Genomic DNA, 25377 nt, shown 5'->3' with positions numbered 1-25377 from the left:
CACACACACACACACACACACACACACACACACACACACACACACACCTTTGTTTTCCTGGCTCTTATCTAAAGATCCCTCCTCAAAAGGTCGAGTCAGTTGGAGTTTCGCTCTAGAATTGGAAGGAAACTTTGGTTATTTTTGACCCTCTTCTTTGAACTTTGCAGATGAAGAGCCTGGGACCCAGATAAGGAAACTGACTTTCCCAGTGTCACAGAGTTATTATAAATGGACTTATGCGTTTGGAGACTTAACATTCCATAATGTTGCCTCTTTAGAGGTAACTACGATAGAATGCCTTGTAAGCTCCCTGAGCACAGAGATCATCCCCCTCTACCTTTTTGTCCCAGGTGCCTAATAAAGTCTTGTTGATCGACTAGGATATTCTTTTATCAGAATATTCCTCTCTTCTCCCATCTTAGATTGCTGTGGCATTGATGTGGCCATCCCTCTGCATGCAGGCACTGTGCTCATGCATCATTTAAAGCTCCCTTTTCTCCTGGAGCTGCTGGTCTGGAGGAATGACCAGAGGAGACTCCACCCCTTTCCTCCTACATGTTGGTTTTGGCTCTGAAGCTCCTGACATCAGTGAACACCACTCCTGAGCCAGAAGCTGATCATGGTTTTCTTCCCTTCTGCTCCCCTTCCTTTCTGAACCTTCTCTTCTTCTCTACATTACCCAGAAATGGGGGAGAGGGGAATAAAAACAAGCCCTTCATACATTATCATTAATATCCTCTCATTACCAGGGACAGATAAAGTTCTAACTAAATTCTAGGCAGGAAAGTTAAACATTTAGGTGTTTGTATTTATCTCAAAAAGACTAATTTCTCCTTGACGTGCTGTCACCAAGAAAATGAAATGTTCCTGATCTGGAGCTTAGTACAAAGTGCCAGGATTGGCCCCTGATGTAAGGGAACATGTTGATTTGAAAGGGGGTTATTAAGGACAGTGGGAGCATAGATATTAGGAGCCTCATTTTCCCTGCTTATCTGTACTTTTATAATATTCTTGTAAAATTGTTCCCTGGAAACTCAGGTTACGATGTATGCCTTACTAAGGTTTCTCATCATGGCATACAAAAAATTTATATATGATCTAATTTACATGATTTAAGATATATGCATTCTCCCACAGATTCTAAAAATGGCATTCAAACTACATTGAACAGTCAAACATTCTCTAATTGTATTTTCTTAGAGGAAAAACCAACTGAACCCCCCTCCACGTCCTCTGTCCGCTAGAAAGCTTTCAGATAGTCTGATTTTGGTTTTTATTTCATGTTTGATTCTTCATAGGAAAAGGGAAGCTCCAGCTACAAATCCTGCCTGAGGCCCGAGGCCTTTCGCAGTCCCCTCCACTGTTCCTGCCTTTCCTTTGAGACTGCCTTTCACCTATTCTCTAACTTGTGTGTGTGTGTTTGATTGCCCCACTGTAATGTGAGCCCCTTGATGACAGGGACTATGTCCTTGATGAAATATCCCCCCCGCTAGGGGTTTGTGCCCCCTCTATTCCTAGTACCCACTTATCCAGGGTTGCTGCAGTGAAGCCTGTATGGCCTTAGGATGATAGAATATCTTAGTAAGCATCTTTTCTACCCTTAAGTGTATAAAGAGGAGAATTTCTAAGGGAGAGAAAATGAGTAATTTGGTCAAAAATATAAGATTCCCTGTGGAGTAGCGATCAAGTTTTGCTTCAAATAAGCCCCTGATTTTTCCATACTTGAAAACTCATAAGTAATTTATCACAAATACACTCTTTGATTTCTTACATTTTTAAATGATCAGAAATTAAGGCCAAGCCTTTGACTTGAAATGAAGACAGCATTAGCTTAGTGCCTTGGACTTCTCCATTGTCAGGGCCCAACATGAGTCTTTTGGGCCCAGGTCTCCCCATTCAGTGCCAGAAAGGGGATTTCTGGGCTGCTCACCAGTGGAGTGCCAACTGCTGCTGACTGCCTCTCTTTGCTCTCCCTACTCCTCAACTCCTGCCACCTCCTGTCAAGGTCTTTCAGATCCTGCCTCTGCCATCCAGTGTGGCTGCTGTCAATGCTGCCAGTTTCATCCACAGATTTTTGCCAGTCTCCTCTCTATGTCTTCAGAACATTAGCAAAGATGTGGAGAGACATTGAGCCAAGGATAGAGACTTTGTACCAATCATGATGAAGAGTTGAGGATAAAAGATGAGGGAGGTTTAGATTGAAGACAAAAAGTCAGGGGAAGGGGCACATAATAGCACTCCCCAAGTCCTGGCCTAAGGAAGAGGGCTTCTATTTTTTTCCACTTGATCTCAGAAGGTAAAATTAGAAGTAGTAGATAGGAGCTGTAAACAGTCCAATTCAGCCTTTGAGAGAGGAGAACCTTCCTAACACATAGCGATATTAGGACGTTGAATGGATTCCTCATCAAGTAGTAAGTCCCCTCTCACTAGAAGTCTTCCAACAAAATCTGTATGACCTGGGAACACTGGAACTGGGGTTTTGTTTTTTAAGGGGTGTGCTGGACTGGATGGACACTCAGTCCTCTTTCTCCTCTAAGATCCTGGAATTCTTTTAATACTGTTAACTCAGTAAAAAACCTTTATTGATGCATATAACAATTCTTTAAGCAACTATTTGGGCACTGTTGGTCAACTAACCCTCAGCAATCCACTGTAGTGAAAAGGAGATAAAAAATACCATAGAAAGATCATTGAGCTTTGGAGTCATAGGACCTGGGTTCCAATCCCAGCTCTTCCACTTAGAACTCATGTGAGCTAATCACTCAGTTCCCTGGGCTTTGGTTCCCTCATATGTAAAAAGGAAAGAAAATTAAACTTGGAGTCACCATATTGGAGTCTGAATCCTAACTGTTTCATTTACTACATGTGTGATCTTAGTGACACCTGTCTGGAGCTCAGTTCCTCATCAGGTCCTCCAGCCTTAGATTTCTGGTTGACTCCCATCCTAAAGAATGACCTCAAAGGGCCTATGCAATTCTCAACCTGTCATCCCAGGACCCTAATCATTGCCCAACATACATCTGATCTCCATCTGATCAAATGTGCCTCAGGATATAAAGCACCCAACCCAATGGGCTTCTTAAAGGTCTCACCAAATTCAAGCTACACTCTCTAACAATCTTACCAGTACTCAGAGTGTCACTAATCCAGGAATCCTATCAAAAAGGGAATTTAACAATATGAAATTTAATAGGAAAATAATCGTTAAGCCTTGAGCTTATAATCTGAAAATTATTTGTCCCTCTTTGGGATAAAGAAGACTTGATCCTGTAGCTGTGCCTCCAAAGCACTTTCTTTTGGACCATCATGCTTTCCTGTGTGATAAAGTATTAAATTGCCAAAATGTGTGGTAAAGACTCCCACTTCTATCTGCCTCTAATTTCTTCTCCCTCTTTGCCTTCTTCTAGACTTTTGGTGACTTCTTCCCCATTCTATCTACATTAGAAGTCTACTTGGTGCCTTCCATTTTTATACTGTAACCATTATCCACTATGTCCTCCCCCCCCCCATTGAACCCTCCTTTGTATGAAAGAACAAGAGTTGAGCAAAAGTGGTCAATAAACTGAACAAGTCTGATAGCACGTGCAACATTATATACCCACAGGCCCCCTCTCTGCTGAGATACATGCAAAGCACTGGGCTAAGCGCTCACATTCTAATGGAGAAAGGCTTCAGCTGCTGATCCGATGGAGAGGTCCTGTTGTCCAACAACGTCGATTGTGAGGCCCTGCTTTAATATAATTTCTACTGATAAAATCATATCAGTTTCTTACCTTGAGTCATTAGACGAGGCCAAGGATTTGGTGGCAAGAACTTCTCTTCTGTCACTGTGTAGAGCCTGCCCGTTGTCATAGGTGTGGCTTCCCCAGGCTAAGGGCACTGGCTGGAAGCAGAGCTATTCCAAAGGTTCTTGGGTTGAAGCTCATGGACTGACTCCACTGGGGGGGTGACAAGAGATGGGGGTCAGAGGGCGGCTAGATGGCACAGTGAATAGAGTGTCAGCCCTTAAGTCAGGAGGACCTGAATTCAAATCCAGCCTCAGACACTTAACACAAAACTAGCTGTGTGACCTTGGGCAAGTCACTAACCCCAACTGCCCCTCCAAAAAAACCCAAAAAAACAAGAGATGGGGGTCAAGGTGACATCAGTGGTCTGACTTGCTTGGCATCTAGGTCCTCCTGTCTCTCCCCAGGGTTCTGCTCTAGCTAGACTGGCTTTCTTGCCCTCCTTTCTTTGGCTGGTAATTAATAGGAATGGCTGCCCCCTCTGCAGGAAGTGAAGCTGAGAAAGATCATTCAATCCATCAAGATTTAGTAAGTGTTTACTATATTCCAGGCACTATGCTGATGATACGAAGAAAGGCAAAGACCATCCCTGCTCTCAAGGAGCTTATAGTCTAGTGGGGACAACAACATGCAAACACCTATGTATTAACAAATTATAGGCAGGATAAATTTGAAATCACTAACAGGGAAAAGGTCTATTATTAAGGGAGATTGGAACAGGCTTCTTGTAGATGATGGGATTTTAGCTAGAACTTGAAGTAGACCAAGGAAGCTGGGAGGTCAAGAGGAGGAGGAAGAGAATTCCAGGAATGATGGACAGCAATTAAAATGTTGGAAGCCAAAAGACAGAATGTCATGGATAGAGGAATGACTGCTAGGCCACGATCGCTGGATGGCAGAGTATGTGCTGTAGGGGACTTGGCATGAAGGAAAATGAGGTGTAAGAAGACTTGGAAAGGTATGCTGGACAGGGACAAGGTTTTTTAATAAATTTAAATTTAATAAATATTAAATAAATTTAATTTAATTTAAATCAATTTAAATTTAAAAAAAAAAACTAGCTTATAAGGGGCTTTAAAAGTCAAGCAGGGAGTTTTTACTTGTTCCTAAAGATGATTGGAAGCCACTAGAGGGAGCACAGTATCTGAGAGTGTGCTGTACTTGGAGTTAGGAAGGCCTGAGTTCAAATGTGACCTCAGATGCCTGGTAGCTATATGAACCTGGACAAGTCATTTAACCTTTGTCCGCCTCCATTTCCACTTTTGTAACATGGGGAGAATAATAGAATGATAATTCCCAGGGTTGTCAGGATGCTAACCTGAGATAAACCTTTTCTAGTGCTTTGCAAACATTAAAAGTGAAGGATGTACTGGTATCAGGCAAAACTTGAAGTGGACAGACCCACCAACAACTAGGGTAATAGCCCAGGCATGAGGTGATGAGGGCCTGCATTAGGGTAGGGGGCAAGTCAGAGGAGAGAAGGGGAGAGAACTATCAGAGAGATGTTCAATAGGTTAAATCAAGGCAACAGATTGGAGACAAGGGTTGAGAGAGAGTGAGGAGTCTAGGATAACCTCTAGATTTTGAGGTTGGGTGCTAGGATGGCAGTGCCTCGACAGTGATAAGAAAGTTAGGAAGACGGGAGAGTTTTGAGGAAAGATAAGGAACTCCTTCTGGGAAAGGTGACTTTTGAGACATCTATGGAAAACCAGTTCAATGTATCCAATAGGCAACTGGAGACATAAGGTTGGAGGCCAGCAGGAAAGTTAGGGCTGGGTGGGTTAAATTTGTGAATCGTCAGTATAAAGATGCTAATAGAATCCAGGAGAGTTGATGAGATCACGGAATACAGTAGCATGGGGGGAAGGAGAGAAGAGAAGACAAGTTAAGACAGAACTTTATAGATAAGCCACAGTGAGTGAGGAAAATCCAGCAGACAGACAGGAGGAGAACCAGGAGAGAGCAGTGTCATGGAAACCTAGAAAAAAGAGAATTTCAAGGACTCACCCAGTCACACTTCTTGTTTTGTGTTTAGTCATTTTTCAGTCATGTCTTACTCTTTATAACCCCATATGGGTTTGGAGTTTTTCTGTTTGGTTTGGTTTGCAAAAATACCGTGATGCTTTGCCTTTTCCTTATCCAGCTCATTTTACAAAAGAAGTACTGAGGCAACCAGGGTTAAGATACCTGCCCAGGGTCACACAGCTAGTAAGTGTCTCAGGCCAGATTTGAACTCATGAAGATGAGTCTTCTTGATTCAAAGTCCAGTGCTCTATACAGTACACCACCTCGCTGCTAGTTTTTAGTTAAGGCAGGATTTAGACTGAGGTCTTCCTTATTCCAAGGTCTGACCGCTAACCACTGTGCCACCTGTCTGCCTATAAACTCAGTCAACTATGCTGCACATTCCCAATTATTTAATGGAGTTGAATTTCTCAGTGCATATGACGTAGTTTTGAAAAACTGTTCGTTCCCAAAGAGACAAAGTTTTTGCTCTCTCATAAATAAACATAGGCAGCTTCTCTTCTAAGAATGCTGAAGATGACAGAGCTAGGAGTAAATTCTCCTGCCTCTAACTGGCCATTTTCTGTGGGATTCCAAAATCTCATCTTTCTTTCCATTCAAGTGGATTTTCTCTTCCTCTGTCCTATGGGAATAGGAAAGAAGATCGTTATGTTCATTCCGAGCCTATGAGAAGCTGCCTGCTTCCAAGGCAGCTGTCTTCCTCTTACACCTAAAGCAGTATAGAGGAGGGAGGGAGCCAATTGGGAAGAGTTTGTCTTTGGGGATCCTGTTTATTGAGTAGATTTACACAGTTGCACCATTTGTTCTAAATAGCCTGAGGGTCCAAACACAAACGTGGTTCACATTGATTAAAATATCAATAAAAATAAAAAACCAGAAATTATCCAGAGTTATGATTGAAATATCAGCACAAAACAGCTTGAAATTCCATCAAAGCAGCTTGATCCATCTTGCAAATGCCAGCTTGAAAAGATGGCTCTTCTACCATGCCTGGAAGCCCATGGAGTTGAGGCTCTGTCAAATCTTGGAAGGAGCATGGGGCTCTCAAGATGAGAGATCACCAAAGAATGATAGATTTGGCACCAGAAAGTTATTATAAGATTTGACTGAGGTACTTCATGTAAAGGGACAGAGATGTGATCAGCTTGAGCTTACCATTCCCTCACTTCACAGATGAGGACATTGAGGAGTCAATTGACTTATCCAAGGACATGCAGGTAGTAAGTAGCAAAGCCAAGCTTTGGATCTAGGTTTTCTTATTCTTTCTATTGCAACATTCTGCTGTTTAATGGAAAATACATTCTTTTTAAGCTTTTGATTTAACATTTACTAACTGTTGGTAGGAATGGATGGATGAGATATTATACCTATATACCAGTAAAAAGAGTCGGGCTCAATCTACATTCAGACTTCATCCATTCTTTCTCTGGTTGTTGATCATTTGTTATGATTATTAGAGAGGTTCCTTTTAGAAGCATGGGTTAGGGTGGATGAATGGCCCTTTTAACACTCAGATTTTTGCAATCTCTGTCAATACCTTTTGAGAGCTCTTGATCTCTGGTCATGTAGTAGGAAAACCTAGATCCCTAGCATAGTACATTGCAAAAGTGAATACAGGACTTGTAGTGTACCAGGCTGGGAGTCCTGGTTATGCCCACCTCCTTGTACTTCCACCCCCGCCCATCCCTTGAAGGCTTATCTTGGCAGTGAGCCTTGTCTAACTCTCTCAAAGAGGAATGATGACAACTCCCCACCAGTTTATTCTGGCATTCTACCCACACTCTGTGCTATACATAAATCCCCATGCTTGAAGATAAGATAGTAATGGAAATGTTAATATTAAGTCGTTTCTTTCAAAGCCTTTGTATGGTCATAAGGCAATGCATCATCATCTACTGAAAAATCCACACATTGGGTAAGAGGAGACCCAGAACACCTAGAACCCCAATATTGCCCCTAAATAGTTATATAACTGTAAGCAGGTCAGGTCAGATACAGCATCTCTGTATCTCAAGCTGTAATGGATCTAATCTGTAAAATGGATGTAAGAGGCAGCTAAGCAAAGTAGATATCATAGACAACTGTCCTTGGAGTCAGAAGGACCTAGGTTCAAATCCTGCCCCTAACATGTAATGGCAAAGACTATATAGAAAGTCGCTTAACCTCTCAGTGACCCAGCAGCTCTCTAAGATACTATGTAAAAGATTAATTAGCATCTGCTTTGGTGGAGAGTTTCCCCCATGAAAGAAATGACATGGGTCAGGAGAATAAGCACTTGGTCTGGAATCAGAGGGCCTGGGCCCAGAATCCTGCCTCTGGACCTTATTCCCTGGGAGACCCATGGCAAGGCTCTTTACACCACTGGACTTCCCCTTCTTTTGCAAAGTGAGAAGCTTGAGCTAGGTGGACTCTGAGGTCCCTTCCAACTCTATATCTATGATCCTGTGATAACATAGGAATAGGAAACTCCCAGATAAGGACAAGACCCTCTACTAATATAGGTCAACACCATTTTGAAAGCTACTATCACAGACAATTGTCTAGACACTGAAAAGTTAAGTGACTTGACCAGAGTCACAAAGCCAAGATAAGTCAGAAGTGAGACTTGAGCCTGAGTCTTCCTAGCTTCAAGACCAACTCTATCCACTCCAGCTCACTGTCTCTATGATCCCATGAAGCTATGGGAAAATGGGAAAACACACACACACACACATACACACACACACACACACTACTGATATCTGTCCCTTTGCTTTACAGGGTTACCGTATAGTCTTGTTATGGGCTTTTCTTTGCTTCATTTGGACCTGTGATTCCATTGGAATAGTGAATACTAAGTAAAGAAACCCCTTTTCCCAAAGCAGATTAGAACCTATCTGAAATTTGTACTCTTAGAGAACTGCCTGGGGTTAGGAAATTGGGATGTTAAGGAAGTGATTTATCCAAGGTCATATATAGTCATATGAGTCAGAAACTGGCTTTGATCCGGCTTCCGGCCTTCGAGGTCAACACTCTAACTAGATATTGCCTAGCACTACTATTTAACAAATGCTTGTTGACTGACTCAAAATGACTGGAGTGTCCAAGTTGTCTTGGGGTGGTTGGAACCTAACTTTATATCTACATGAAATATGCCTTTTCCTTCCATTACAAACACAGACAACAAACTTTTATTCTGAGAAGGGACACATGAGATAGATGATAGATAGATAGACAGCTAGCTAGATAGATGATAGATAAACAATAAAAAAATTGTTATAGTTAAGTACATATTGTTAGCAAAGAAAAATGACCCATCAGAATTAGTTCATGATACTAATTATGGTGCTAGAGATAAAATTATATCGTTGAAAACAAATCAGTATAGCATGACCTTCTACTGAGATCAAGGATATGTGCTTCCATTAACATATGTAGGATTCATGAAGATAATTCCTGATGTAAAAAGAGCCATTCCAGTTCTCTGATCCATAGGGTTAGAATTCAGGATGGCATAAAGAAAATAGGGAGTAAAGCCTTTTGCCTAAAAATAATTTCTCTATTCCCCCAACTAGAGAGGCAGAGAAATTAGAGGGTTTTTTGTTTGTTTTTCTTTCGGGGAGGGGTCCTCCTCCATGGCACTGGTGGGGTGGGCTATTGTGTCTCGGAGAGTTGGGGATAGGGGTGAGTATCAGTCCGAATATGTACAAATGTCCTTTGTGCCAAGGGAAAAATATGTTCAATTTCTGTTCCAAGATGGAAAGTTATTATTTCTTGTTTTAGCTAGCAGAAATGGGTCTTTTTTCCAAGATCAGAGAATGAAGCAGCCCTTTTTCTCTTTCTCTAGTGCAGTGCCTGGAGATGACAACCAAACGGAAGCTCATCGGCCGTCTGGTGCCATGCCGATGCTTCCGAGGCGAAGAAGAAATCGTCGCAGTGCTGGATTACTCCCACTGTGGCCTTCAGCAGGTGCCAAAGGAGGTTTTCAACTTTGAGCGGACCCTAGAGGAACTTTACCTCGATGCCAATCAAATTGAAGAGCTGCCTAAGGTAAATATTCTAGGATCTAAAGGATAAACTCGAAACAAGCCCTGGAGGATTTCAAAGGGTTAGCCAGGAACTCGAAGTATTGTCTGTTCTCTAGAACATGCACAAATAAGTAGGCTGGCCTCCAGTAGTCTCTTTACTAAAAGTGATTGCTTGATGTTTTATTCCATAAGAAACAAGATTCTTCATGTGAATGTCACTTTATGACAAGCAAGGACTTGTTCTCCAAGCAAACTCAGATTGATTAGACTCAAATGTAATCAATTAAGCAATCAACAAGCATTTATTAATGCCACAATCTACTATGTGTTAAGCACTACACCAAGCCCTGGGAATATGAAGATCAGAGGAAAGCAGTCCCTGACCTCAAGCAGCTTACATTCTGATGGAGGAAATAGCATATACAAAGAGAGATATCTACAACACATAATCAATCCAGTGTAATCTTGGAGGTGAAAGTACTAGCAGTCAGGGGATAAGTAGGTGGTATTTGAGCTGAGTCAAGGAGATTTAAGTGAGGAGAGAAAGAATTCCAGGCATGAGCCAGGGAAAGAAATGAGATGACAGATGGGACTTTGTGTGTGAGGAATAGCAAGAAGGCTCATAGGGCTGAGCCAAAAATAGTATGGACAGGAGCTGTGTATAAGTAGCCTAAAGAAGTGGGAAGTGGCCATTGTGAAGAATCTGAAATGCCAAAGGAAAGAGCTTTCCTATTTGATCATGCAGGTAATAGGGAGCCTCTTAAATTTATTGAATTGGGAAGGCAGGAGGAAGGGAAAGTGACGTAGTCAGAAGAGTGCTTGGAGAAAACCATTTCAGTAGCTGTGTGAAGGCTGTTAGGAGTGGGGAGAGACTTGAATCAGGTGGCTTGTGACCACCCCGTTGATCATCTTGTCTCTCTCCACTTTTTCATGGCTAAAATCTTTGCAAAGTATGACTCTACTCCAAGTCTCTACTTCCTTCCCTCTCATTTCTTCTTAACTCTCTCAAGTCTGACTTACAATGTCATCAATCAACCAAAACTGTTCTCTCCAAAATTAGTGATGAGCTCTTCATTGCCATACCACTGAATCCTCATCCTTTCCTGATCTCTCTGCAGCCCTTGACCCCACTGATCCCCTGCTTCTCCTTGATAGTCTCTTCTTTCTAGGTTTTGGTAATGCTACTCTCTCCTGGCTCTTCTCCTACCTGTGTGGTGGCTCATTTTCAGAACCCTTTGCTAGATCTTCATCCAGGGCATTCTTGTGATTTGTGAGTATCCCACTGGACTTTGTCCTAGGTTCAGTCCTCTTCTCCTTCTATACTGTCTCTCTTGGTGATCTCATCAGCTCCCATGGATTCCATTTCCATCACTATGCTGATGATTCCCAGATCCATTTATTCAGCTGCAGCATCCCTGCTAATCTCAAATGTTGCATCTCCAACTCTCTATTGAATATCTCAGACTGTATGTCCCATAAACATCTTAAATTCAACATGTCCAAAACTGAACCCATTATTCCCCTCAAACCTTCCCCTCTTCCCAGTTTCCTTATTACTGTTGAAGGCATCACATCCCCCTAGTCATCAAGGTTCACAACCGAGATCTCACTAAGGACTACCTACTCTCTCAGCCCCCATATCCATTGTGGAGTCAAATCCTCTCCTTTCTACCCTTGCAACATCTCTCAAATACGCCTTCTCTCCTTTGATGCTGCCACCACCCAGGTGCAAGCCCTCATCCCCTTGACACTGAACTATTTTTATAGCCTTCTGGCTGGACTCTCAGCCTCTCATCTCTCCCCATTCTAGTCCATCCTTCATTCAGTTATCAAAGTAAAATTCCTAAAATCTAGCCAGGTTTGATTGTGCCATGTTCAATAAACTCCAGTGGCTACCTATGAGCTTGAGATTCCAATATAAAATACTCTAGCTTTCAAAGCCCTTCATAACCTACACACACACATACATGCACATGCACACACACATTCACACAAAAACACATGCACAAATATACACACATGCACACACACTCTCACACACACATTCACACAAAAATACACTCACACACTCACACACTCTCATACTCACACACATTGACACAAAAACACACACCCACATACACGCTCACACACATGCTCTCACACACTCACACACACTCTCCCACACTCACACACTCTCTCCCACACTCACACTCACACACACTCTCACATGCACACATACATACACACACACACACACATTTCCCATCTTCTCACATGCCTTCATATACTGTGGAATCCAGTAATTCGCTAATCCTTGCTGCTTCTCACACAAATTCCTCCATAACTGGGACATTTTTGCTGACTGCCCCATTCCTAGAATACCCTTCATCTTTAGCTCCTGGCTTCCCTGGCTTCCTTCAAGGCTCAGCTAAAATCCCGTTTTCTGCAAGAAGCCTTTCCTGATCCCCCTTCATTCTTTTCCTTTGAAATTATCTCCCATTTAGTCTGTACTTACCTCATTTGCACATAGCTGTTCACATGTTTTCCCCTCCATGAAATTGTGAGCTCCTTGAGAGCAGGGACCGTGTTTTTACTTTGTCTGCCCAGCACTTACTTAGCACAATGCTTGACACATAGCAGGTGCTTAATAGCTTGTTTATGGCCTTGACTTGACTTGATCTCAAGGAGCTTACATTATAGTGTAAGAAACATGTGCAGAGATAAGTAATACAAATAATTGGTCTTGTCACTCTTCCACATGACAACCCTCTATATGCTTGAAGTCAGCTACCATTTCTCTGAAGTCAGTGATCTTTTCAAACATCCTAATATGATCAAGCTCAATCAGTCAAAATTGGAGCTTGTTTGTGAAAGATCTGAGGCTCAAGGAAGTCTAGAACTAGAAAGAACAAAGAAGACATGTGCCCAAGCCCTTCATTTTGCAGGAGAGGGAGTGGAAGGCCAAAGATTTTCCATCACTTATCCAAGATCACACACACACACACACACCTTCAGTAATAAATCTCCTGACTCCAGACCTAATGCTCTTTCATGCCAGACCATAGTCCATTCTCTATGCATCTGAATGTTTTTTTTCCTGCTAAAAGAAGGCAAGATGCAATGTCAGTAACCAGAAGCAATGTCATCAAAAATCAATTACTCCCAGCAGCTTCAGGAGATTCAGTTTTCTGATCACAACAGTCTTTGCATAATGCCCTTCAGATAGGACTATATTTTTATTATATTGCAAACTCTTCCATGAAAGGAGTCTATTTGATAGGTATCTCAAATACCTTATCCTGCACTTTCATGATGTTCACAAAATAATATTTTGTTATTTGGTTGGTTTATGGTTATTTTAAGAATTTAAAGATCATCAGAATACAGATGGAGAACAAATTTAACAAATCAAATAGAATCATAAAAAGCCATACACTAAAATGATTTAATTTAAGGTATTCAAATATTGAAATCAACCTACACGGATTCCTAAGTAGCCATTAGATTCCAACATTATGCTAGGCCCTGTCACCTCAAGGTATTATCATTCTATCAAGAAAGTAAGACAACATGTGTACATATGTTTTCACAAAATGTATGCATGCCACCAAGACCCTGAACTCATGCAGGATTATGGAGTCACATGAACTAGTATTAATTTGGGGGGGGAGGGGGGAGAGTTATATCACAGTATCAGGTTTTCTTTTGGCTCATGCCCCACCTGGAAATTTCCAAAGAAATCTCTAAGCAAAGCTTCAGAATGACTCATGTCTATGGTTTCATTCAAAGTGGGTAATGAGCTTCCCAACTCCCACACAGATAGTCAATGTATGACATGGGTATCAAGTGGATATGGTCTTTATTTTCTTTACTACCAAAAAAAATGCAAATGATAGCTGACCAAAAGTACTTTCAGGTGCTTATGAATAAATGCAGGAAATTTTGAAGAAGATATTCGAGTGGCCCATTTGGCTCCTTGGCCCTTTCCTGGAACATCAAAACCTCTGTCCAACTGCTGAACAGCCATTACCTGATCCTCATGTGAGCTCCACTTTCATCCAGGCAGATGGGCAACTCTTCTACAACTTTGACTTAGGGAACTGACTCACTCTGAGATGAGCCTGAGGTCATGACATTATATGTCAGAGAAGGGACTGAAACCTGGGTCTTATTAACTCTAAGACTAACCCTGGATCTAATAGGTCTCATTGCTTCTTGAGGTGAAATGTAATTGAAGTGAATTTATTGTACTATACCTAAATTCAAAACCTCAAGTTCAGAATGAAGGACAGGATGCAAAGTCGTGTGAACAGATAACCACTTATGGAAAAAAGACCCAGGAGTTGTGGAGGACTATAAATTCAATATAAATCCTATACCTGCTACCAGTCACAAATCCACAAAGATTTGTTAAGTATTTTCTACATGCTAGGTAGTGTACAATATTACTGAGTGGGCAGAGGGTTGAGCTTGAAGTCAGGGAGACCTGACTTCATATTCCTACTCTGACATTTACTGACTTTGGGACTTTGGGCAAGTCTTACCTCTCAGTGCTCTCGGCAGCTCTCAAAGACTATAAGTTGCAGAAGTACTAACCTACTCTGGAGCCAGGACTTTCTTCACCTTGGAGTTCCCCATGACCTATATATCCATGAACTTTTACCCATGCATCAGAAATTGTGCTAAATGTTCATTGTACAACATAATTAATAGTAGTAATAAAATAGCAACAACAGAGAGAATTTCTATAATGCCTAAGGCTTTATATGTGTTATCTTGTCTCATGCTCATGAATAGTCTTCCATGTAGGTGCTATTATTGTCTTCCTTTCACAGACAATAAAATTGAGCCCAGGAAATGTCCAATTATTTGCCCAGCTAGTAATTGTTGAGTGTAAGTTTGGAACCCTGGGCTTCCCGACTTTAGGCCACGACAATCCCTACCCTCAAAGAGCTCACGTTTTAAGAGATAAATCAACATGTAAATACTTCCTAGGTCCATGCAAGATATACTCAGAGTCCATGGAAAATCAGCTCAAAGGATGAGGCTCCTCTAGTCCAGTGTAAACACCTAAACTTTCACTTACAGCGTCTGTGAGGTGGGGGAGGGTGGACAATATAATGCCTCAGGTCCAGCTTTGTGATCCACTAGTGACTTTCCAATGCAAAAAGCCTTATCCACCTTTGTCTACACAAGTAAAAACCTACCATCTAGAAGGAGATGTGTTTGCTCCACTCACCTCAGCCCTAGTCAGACCAACTCTGGAGTATTGTGTTCAGGTCTGGAATTGAGCTTTAGAGGGGACATTGATTATCTAGAGTGTGTCCAGAGGAAAGAAAAAGGATAAGGGGGACAGGAATCGAAGCTAATCCATGTGAGGTTGGGTCAAGGAACTTTGAGCTGAGTGAGTCTTGAAGAATATTGCCAAGAAGTGGATTTAGGTTTGATCTCAGGAATAGAATTCCTGAGAATTTGAACTAGCCCTAAGGAAAATGGACTGCATGGGGAAGAAGTGATTTCTGTATCATTAGAGTTTGTTAATCAGAGATCTACTGACCAGTAGCCAGGAGATTTTTCTTAGACAGGCAAAGTCTGAAGAGCTGTCCAGTTCTCAGGTGAGCTGGTTCTAAGAAACAAAAATGAAAACCATAAAAAACACATGGCATGAAAGAGGATTACTCTTTACCATAAGAGAAGACAGACAGGGAGAGAGAGAAACAGGGAGAGAGAGAGAGAGAGAGAGACAGAGAGAGAGAGAGACAGAGAGAGAGAGACAGAGACAGAGAGAGAGAGAGACAGAGAGAGAGAGACAGAGAGATGAGAGAGAGAGAAAGAGTACTCTCTTATGTTCCAGTGAAGAGACAACAGGTAAAAGTGAATAGAGAGTCCATCACAATCCCCCTTCTGACATGCATGGGTCTTGTGAGTCTAGGTAAGCCATTATGCACTTCTCTGACACCATAAAGATTCAGAGAAAGTGCTGATTTGCACTGGTAGCAGGAGTCTTCTTATCTGAGAGTTCCCTGGAAAAACAAAATGCAGTTCTAGTCTGTAGCTAAATATCTTAAGATTCTAATAGAATAATGGAAGTTGTGTATTTCTACAGTTACTCCATACGGTGAATCCTTTGGGGAATGATCATAGAATAAGACATGTAGGGCTGGAAGGGACCTCAGAGGGAATTCAGTCCAACCCTCTCATTTTATAGATGAACCAAGATCCAAATAAGTTAAGTGATTTGTGTAAGGGGAAGGTGACAGGTAAAGTGATTGGTCCGAAGTCATGGAGGAAATGCAGATCAAAGGCATATCTTGAACACAGGCCCCTTGGCTTTACATCCATTGCTCTTAAATGAAGAGTCTTGGAAGTTGTGCTAGGAAACAACAATACATGAGGTGGCTAGGTGGTGCAGTGAATAGAGCACTGGCCCTGAAGTCAGAAGGACCTGAGTTCAAATCCAGCCTCATACACTTAACACAAAAAACTAGCCATGTGATCTTGGGCAAGTCACAACTCCAATTGCCCTACCTTCCCCCCACCAAAAAAAAAAGGAAAAAAACAAAACCAAAAAAAATCAATACATTTTTGGTCAACTGTTGTGATTATTGTTGGATTATTCCCAGTTTGTGATCCACTAGTGATAGATAAGGATTCCCAGTCCTTTCCGTCATAATTTGAGATGAGATGAGCATTAGGATCTCCCATCCTATGCACTGAAACTCACACTGATCAACGCCATTTAGGAAAATCTTTGCCCATCACACCTTACACTCACTTCCCCTTGTACTTCTCTCTCTAACCTTGTAGCCACAGGTAGTTCTAAGCCATAGAACATGACACAGTAAATTGGACAAGAAAAAAATTAATGATGTTACAAAATGCATGACAAAGAATGTCAGAAAACATGCAAAAATAGACCTCCGAGGAGGAGAGGGAGAGTTTCGTTTAGAGAAAGTTCAGTGAGTGTTGCATAAATTTCTATATTCAAGAGGAAGACCATGAAGTGCCATTCGTTTTGTTGAGAACACCCTCCATCCTCCCCCATCCCTTCCCACCCCACACACTCAGCCCTAGCACATAGCCCAATCCTGATTCCATTGTTCCTGAGTCAGAAGCTCAGGGTTCTGGGCACAGTAATAGACCATAATGATTGGGGATCATATGTGAAATTCTGTGGGCAGCCACATGTGAAGAAGCAATAAGAAGAAAAATTCAACAGGAAATTCTTAGAATCAGAGACAGCTGAAAGATCTGCTGGCTTGTGGCAGAGGCCAGCAGGTTCCAGAGTGGGTGTGCAGTCTTTTGGAAGAGGATGTGATTTCAGCCTTGTGTAAAAGGGAAACATGAGATAGTCAGAATTTCTAAGTTTTGGAGGCTAAAAGTTTCCTTCCTGAAGAGTTCTTTTTGCTAATGAATTCATAGGTCCAGCCTCTATTTCTAATCCGTCTCTAAGTTCCTCAACCTTTCTCTACCTTATCCCCAGATTTCCAGTCCTACATTTACAACTGGATGGTTCAGTGAATAGAGTGCTAGGAAGTGGTAGAGGCAGGAAGACCTGAGATCAAAGCTAACCTCAAACACTAAGCTGTCGGGTGCCAAGTTCGAGTCTCTTCACTTCCACCAATACTCTTGCAGGTGTCCCCTCCTTTCCACTCATGTTGCAACAAGCCGAGCTCAGGTCCTGGTCATCTCTGCCCTGCATTTTTGTAATTCTCTACTAACTGACTTTCCTGCATCCTTCCTTTTTCCTCTCCAGTCCATCCTTCACAAGCTGCCAGAGTAAGCATCCTAACATGTTACACTGATCATGTTCCTTTATGCAAAAACCTTCAGTGAATAAAGTTTAGCTATATCACCCTGGCATTTAAGGCCTTGCACAGTCCTACCCGCCCTATAAGGGCCAACATCCCTCTTACATATGTCAGCACTTCTCATTCTCAGGCTGCCATCTGTGTTCTCCAGCCTTTTTCTCTGTACTCCCCATGCCTGAAATAGATTCCTTACTCACCTCCTTGGGTTAAAATCCCTCCTCCCTTCTTTCTAAGCCCAAGTGAGATACACTTTCTTCCATGAATCCTCTCTAATCTCCCTGGCAAAAAAAAGGATTTTTCTGTCTCTTAAAATTCTTTGGATCTTAGACAAACCCCTTCATCAGTCTCTTTTTCTCACCTACAAAGTGAAATGTTCAGACCAAGTCACCTGTGTAAGGTCCCTTCCAGCCTAAATCTTTGATCCTATGATACAACCTCTTCTTTGTCAATTTTTACATTCTATTTTGTTAGACACAGCATTAGACTACAATGATAGAAGATATAACAAAAATAATGATAATATCTAGTTTGTGTGTATATATTTATGTATATATTCATACATACATTGTTTTAAAGTTTACCAAAATATACATATATGTATGTATTGGGTATATATCTACATGTATGTACATGTTTTATTGTGTATGTGTCTACATATATGTATGTGTGTTATTTATATGTGTCTACATGTGTGTTATGTGTATATCTACATATATGTGTGTTATATATGTGTGTGTATATACCTCTGTAAGGTAGGCACTATTATTACCCCCCATTTTACAGATGAGGAAAATGAAGTTGAGTGCCTTGTCTAGGGTCCAAACAGTTAGTAAATGTCTGAGGTAGGATACAAATTTAACTCTTTCTAACTCCAGGTCCATCACTTTATCCACTGCACTACCCAGATGTCGTGGTTGAGAGCCAGTAGGGACCTGAAAGGACATCTAGTCTAGCCCCTGCATCTTACAGATGAGGAAAATGAGGCCCAGAGGTTAAACAGTTGTCCAAGTTCAATGAGGCAGCAAGTGTTGAGCCAGCCAAGTTATTAAGCTGTGCCCTGGGGCTCTGAGTTCACCACTCTCAGGATGAATTCTTTGCACTGACTCACTCATGTTCTCCTAGGGAAGGAGCTGGAAGCTTCATCTTGGTATCCCAGTGCAGCAGCAACCATGGAGAAGGCAATTTTTAGAATCCACATAAATAATGGACAGCAACCATAGTGATGAATGAATAATAAAGTTCATTCACTTAATACTTATGCCACCTTTCTTCCATTCATGATGCTCTGTCTTCAGTCACCATGCCTGAAATGAACTCTCTGCTCTTAGAATCTCTAATCCCTTCTCCCTTTAAAACTTAACTCAAGTCTTACCTTCTCCTTGAGGCCTTTGGTGATCTGTCTAGCTGCTAGTGCCTCCCCCTACTCACACATGCACACACACACACACACACACATGCACATATACACACAACCTTATTTTGAACATACTTACATGTCTATAGATAAACAGCACAAATATAAGCTCCTTGAAGGCAGGGGATTTTTCTTTACTTTGTATTTTAGAATAGCACAGTGCCTGGCATATATTAGGCATTTAATAAATGGTTGTTGATTGATCGATTAAGGAAAACTGCACCAATCAGTATAAAATATGGTTTGTCACTTTCATGACATCTTTAACAATCAATGAAACTGAGGCACGCAGTCCACATCATCAAGCATTTATTAAGTAGGACCTGTGTGTCAGGTTCTCAGCTGAGATGAAGGTCCTTGCCCAAGATCACACAAAGAAGGGCTGCCCTGAACATCCTGCTTTCTGAACACATGTAAAGGAGAGAGACAGAGATTTGCATCTTTTAGATTTTACATTTTTATCCAAAGATGCTGTGCCATCAAGCAAGCAAGAAATATTTCATAAATGCCTACTATGTGCTAGGCACACTTTTGCTGTCTCTGTCCAGTGTTGATTCCAACCTAGCTCACCGAACTCCGTTTGCTTTAGATTCAAGTCTTTATTTGAAATCCCACGGTCTCAATATCAATTTAAGTCACATCCAAACAAATTGGCCCTTTCACCCAGAGAAGAAAACATTTTTCTATAAAACTCTTTTAGAACTCAAAACATTTTTATTACCTGTCCAGTTTTTAAAATATGAAAAACTATTAACTGATGAAAGTCACAATAACTATAACCATTAATGGGCCTCCTCTAATTGACTATTAATTATATTTGCTTTTTCTACCAACCTAAAAGAATTCCAGCCAGCTCAGAAATGGTTCTCACTTCTTTATTCAAAGAGAGAATCTTGACAGACTCATTAAAAAAGACTTTCTAAATTGCTCACCAGTCTGTGGACCTCCATGACTCAAATGTAGAAGTTTCCCATTATATTTATGGAATTTCTATTCACCTGAAATGTTTGCTCATCTCAAATTTCTTATCAAGTGATAGAAGACACACACGCCATTTTTATTTTAAGGTCTGGATCTGATTTTGTTGGAATAGAGACCTCTCTGCACATATCAACAATCCAGTAATCAATCCTTCATAGTTTGAAAGAGTTACCTGGTGGCACTAAGAGTCTGTGATTTGTCACACAGTCAATATGTGTCAGAGAGAGCACTAAGCCAAAGTCTTTCCTGAGGCTGACTTTTTATCCATTGGATCCTGCTGCCTCAATATGCAGGATGCTTGGTTTTGTTTTTTGAAATAAATTGTAAGTTTTTAGAAGATTGAAGCATGTGGGCTGGCTTGATTAGTCATTGTGAACAATCACTTCACAATAGCTGTTTGAGTTCCTATTGTGTGTGGAATTCGTGTACCATAATGGATGCTTCATAGTTTTGTCTCCAATTGGGAAGATGAAACAGACAAAAATGAAAATCCCTTCAGAATGTGCACAAAAAGTGGGATCAGATTTTGTAGGTTCTCCTAGATCAAGCTCAGAGGAAGGTCATGCATGTGCCTCAATGCCTGGGAGGTGGGGGAAGCCAATATGGCTTCCAACCCTGGGGCTTTCCATTGTTTCAGTTTTTCAATAATGTCACATGCAGCTGTGCCCCACGGAGGCACTCACTCAAAAGCCGTAAAGGCATCACTAGATGGAGAGTTAGCTTGATTTAGGTTGGATGGAAGCAAGCCAGGAAAACCAGAGTTTGAATTCTGCCTCCAGTATATACTCTCACCACCACCCTCCCAGTCCATTTATAGAGTGGTTCCTCTAAGGCTTGCAGAATGCTCCCTATTGGACCCAATGTTCAGGGCATTTTCTGTTCTCTCCTAGTAGCCATTCACATAATGCTTAAAGGGCAGGCAAAGAGTTTTCCATATGCTACATCTCATTTACATAGCACTCACCTAACCATGACCATGTTAGAGGTAAGAAGTGCTGTTATTATAATTATCATCTTCTTATTATTCCCATTTTACAAAGGAAGATACTGAAGATTTTTGAGGTTAGGTGACTCCAGCATGTCACCAAGCTAGTAACTGGCAGAGACAATGTTCAAGCTCAGGCACTGACTCACTGTGCACCATTCCCTTCTCCATGTCCTGTTGCATTGTTCCTGGACTTGACTCATTAGAAGTCTCCATTGGGACTATGCCAGTTTTTGTTATTCCTCGGGTATGTGTGTATGAACAATGGAGTGTGACCAAGAGGACACTGAATGTGGAGTCAGGGGCCCTGGATTCAAATCTCAACTCTTCCTGATAGCATGTGAGTGACCTTGGGCAGGTTACTTACTCTTCCTCAACCTGTCAAATAAGGATGTTGGGCTAGATGACCTCTCATTTCCTTCCAGCTTTATATCTGTGGTTGGTCCCATGAAGCATCTGTGGCCAGATCAGAATTCCTTTTTTATTTACAGTCTTTGCTTCCTTCGTGACCCCTTGGCTGACAAGAGCTTTGCTCCTGACGTCTCCCTTAAGACTGCTCCCTCCCCAGCTTCCTCTGCTGACCCTTCCCTATGGCCTTCCTAATGAGAACATTTCTTTGTGACTCTGACTTAATCCCTAGATTGGGCTTGCTGGCCCATTGCCAATGGCTCTCACCATGAAGGTGACCAAGAGGAATCTGTGAGAGAAGCAGGGCACAGTTGTAGCTTGGTATTCTCTGCTTAAAATGTAGGTGGGACATAATAACCCAACTCATGACTTTGCAGAATTTTATGTCTGTGCCAATCATGTTCTGACGGCATAAGGAACTTCCAGATCAGGAAGTACTACAGAGAAGGTCATCAACCCTCGTCACCATCTTTGCATCTCGTTATCTTAGAGGGGAGCCTGAGGCCATTGAGAGGTTAAATGACTTGTCCACAGGCACACAACCAGTTTGGGTCAGAGGTAGCCTCTTAGCCCAGGTCTTCCTGCCTCCTTGGCTGGTTCTGTCTCCCACACCATTTGAGCTCTTTCTGATAGCAAGAAGCAGTCAAAACAGAAGTTACTTTCTTGTGTCATTGAGGTCTTTCAATTTTATTCAACCAGCATCTATTAATCACGAATTAGATACGTGGTCCTTACTATGCTGGCTTCTCAGGATTCAGCACTACATCTCCCATTTGTCCTGAATGTCCTCCCTTCTCATCTCTGCCTCTGGAAATTCCTAACTTGCTTTAAAGGTCAACTCATGCCACCTTCAACAGGCCACCTTCCCTGATCCCTCCTAGCCATGTGTCCTCTAGCACCCTGAAATTATCTTGTTCTTACTTGTTTGAATAAAAGTTGTATGTCTCTGCCTTCTCCTCTGGCCCTGTCACCCCAGAAGAACATAAGGTCTTTAAGGACAGCATTTTTGTTTATTCTATCTATCCCTAGCATCCAGTATCCTGCCTTGAAATGAGTAGGTGTCTCATAAGGTATAGATATCTGATTGTGGAAATATAAGGGAAAAGTGAGGCCAAAGACAGCATGTAATAAAAGGAGTTTGGATTACACCATTTTAATAATCTTCTAATTTGAGAATCTATGATCCTATAAACAGAACCTTGCAGGTTTGAACATGGGTGAGCATGTAAATGGAACTGCACTTGACAGAAATTAGAATTTTGTAAAATGGGAGTCATTCAGGACAGGAATTGATTCATTTGGTTGAAATACCCAAGTGGAGATATGCTACAAGAAACTGGCAAAATGGGATTAGAGATCAGATGAGATTTATTTCTCCTTTTATGCTAACATATGCATATATAACATATGGAGATTCTGAATTACATTTTTGTATCATTGTATTTGCTTGCAAACTAAATGTAATACAATTGAAATCTAATTAAAGGTTATTTTCCATTTCAGCAATTGTTCAACTGTCAAGCTCTCCGCAAACTGAGTATCCCAGATAATGACCTTTCGAATCTGCCAACCACTATTGCTAGTTTAGTTAATCTCAAAGAACTTGACATCAGTAAAAACGGTAAGGGTCTTGTTTCTAAATAACTCACTGTTTCTTCATTAAGTGTTTTATTTTTTTTCTAAGAACTGCCTTACAATGACCCTCCCAAGCTGGTCGAGTGCTATTCTTTCTACGTGTGTCCTAAGCACCTAATAGTGCCCAGCACAAAGGGAGTATTCCATAAATGCTTGGTGATCAATTGATCAGTTGATTAATTGCTTGGAAATGTCTTCCATTTTTAGATCCAATATTGTCATGCATCACTTATAAACAAAAATGACCATGACTAAGCAAAGACATGCAAATGGAACACTTTACTCCTTTAAAGCCTTGTTCTAGGATTTTCAATGGGGGCTACTAAGAGTGAGCTTGCATCATTAGCTCCTCCAGCAGCATTTCCTTCTCCATGCAGGATCACAGATGTAGAGCTCAAGGTGCCTGAGAACAAATCTAGCCCAACTTCCTCATTTTACAAATGAGGAAGCTGAGGCTCAGAGGGTGGCTTAACTTGCCCAAGGTCACAAAAGTAGCTGGGTAGTGTAGTGGATAGAATGCTGAGCTTGGAGTCAGGAAGACTCCTCTTCTTGAGTGCAAATCTGACCTCAGAGAGTTATTACCAGTGTGGCCCTGGGCAAGTCACTGAACCCTATTTGCCTCAGTTTCCTCATCTGTAAAATGAGCTAGAGAAGGAGATGGTAAACCTTTCCCATATCTCTGCCAAGAAAACCCCAAATGGGGTCCCAAAGAGTTGGATTTGACTGAAAAATAACCTAACAACAAGAAAAACCAAAGTAAAAGCACCAAACATGGAATTTGAATCCAGATCCTGTGGTTCAATAGCCAGGACTCATGGGAGAAGTGCTTGGCTGTCTTTATACCTGACTCCTTGCAGAGAATGGAGACTGTGCTCTGTGTAGCTCCCTCCTATTCCTCTTAAGTTTTGCCTTGGTGGACACACAGATCAAACCTAATCTTTCTTCCATGTGTCAGCCTCCCAAATACTGGCCAGTAGCTATCATGCCATGCTGAGACTCAATATCCCCGTTCCCTCAACCTCTACAGTAGAAGGTAGAGCAGAAAGAGGACCAGGCTTGAAGCAAGGAAGACCTGGGTTTGAATCTCACTCTGACAGTCATGTGACTTGAGCAAATCATTCCAACTTTCTGAGTCTGTTTTCTTATCTGTTAAATGGGGGGGGGGGAGGTAGGGAAGGCTGGCCCCAATGACCTCCAAACTTCCTTTTCATGCTAAACCTTTGATTTGATAAACTTGACTCTCAGCCTTTTCCTGTGTGGTTGCCCTTTTCCAGACACCTATCAGGTTATTTGTATCAAGCCTAAAATGTGGTACTCAGAACTGAACCACAGCCCAGCTATGGTCTGGCTGGGGGAGAGTTCAGAGGGGCCTGCTTACCCCTCACAGTTATACTCCTTGTAATTAAGTCCAGGGTCACACAAAGCTAATAAATCTCAGAGAATAATTCAAATCCAGATCTTTCCTAACTCCAAGCCTAGCATTCTTTCCACAGTATGCCACACTCCCTTAAGGCATCAAGAGCATTAGATCTATAACTAGAAAAGGACAAACAGGGCTTTTCCTCTGGGTACCAAAATTTAGAAGGAGCTGATGATGCTCAAACCTTTTTCAGTTGTGTAGAAAGAACTGAATTAACATTCAGTCAGCATAACTTTCAAGTAGTCAGGTAGAATAGGCATCTTCTCAATGACATTGCCTCTCTACCTCTTGCCAAACAGAGTGGCATCACAGTGTCCTGAGGTTTCCTCCCTTTCAACTGAATTTTTCTTTAAAAGTTGGTCTGAGGACTCATTTAGTGAAGTTGTTCCCCCAGGAGAGAAAAATGCTACTTATGGCACTGGTAAGATTGGGAGTAGCTAGGAGACCCTAAGGCAGCTGAACCACATGAAATAACAGTGTACCTGTAAGACCTGGCACGCAGAAAGCATGTTCATCTGATAATAGAGAATAAAGCCTTGAATAAAATGACAGAACAAATTTGAGGAAGGAAACGTCTTTCGCATCTGGGCAGATCAGGAAAGGGTTCTTGAAGGAGGTAGAAGCTAGATTGGGCCTTAAATAACAGATGATGGTGATGGTGGTGGTGCTGGTGGTGCTGGTGCTTCTGGTGCTGCTGGTGCTGGTGGTGCTGTTGGTGCTGCTGGTGCTGGTGCTGGTGGTGCTAGTGCTGGTGGTGCTGGTGCTGGTGCTGCTGGTGCTGGTGGTGCTGGTGCTGCTGGTGCTGGTGCTGGTACTGGTGGTGCTGATGCTGGTGCTGGTGGTGCTGGTGCTGCTGGTGCTGGTGCTGCTGGTGCTTCTGGTGCTGGTGGTTCTGGTGCTGCTGGTGCTGCTGCTGGTGCTGCT

At 41.9% G+C, this 25377-nt stretch overlaps 1 protein-coding gene across 4 annotated transcripts in view; it reads left to right on the top strand.

The window, feature by feature from the left end:
* Positions 1-25377, top strand: part of LOC138165242 (leucine-rich repeat-containing protein 7) — a 601375-nt gene that overhangs the window by 261395 nt on the left and 314603 nt on the right. For all 4 annotated transcript variants that reach the window (XM_069093366.1, XM_069093369.1, XM_069093367.1 and 1 more), the window contains 2 exons: positions 9637-9839; positions 22902-23019. In XM_069093366.1, coding sequence (XP_068949467.1) covers positions 9637-9839; positions 22902-23019 — 321 coding nt within the window. The remainder of the gene's footprint in view (positions 1-9636; positions 9840-22901; positions 23020-25377) is intronic.

Source organism: Petaurus breviceps, unplaced genomic scaffold (genome assembly GCF_028583685.1).
Source record: "Petaurus breviceps papuanus isolate PSGF00001 unplaced genomic scaffold, PetGlider_PUasm1.0 208, whole genome shotgun sequence".
Lineage (NCBI taxonomy): Eukaryota > Metazoa > Chordata > Mammalia > Diprotodontia > Petauridae > Petaurus > Petaurus breviceps.
Note: the sequence above shows the minus strand (reverse complement) of the source record. Positions and strands in the feature narration are given on the sequence as shown.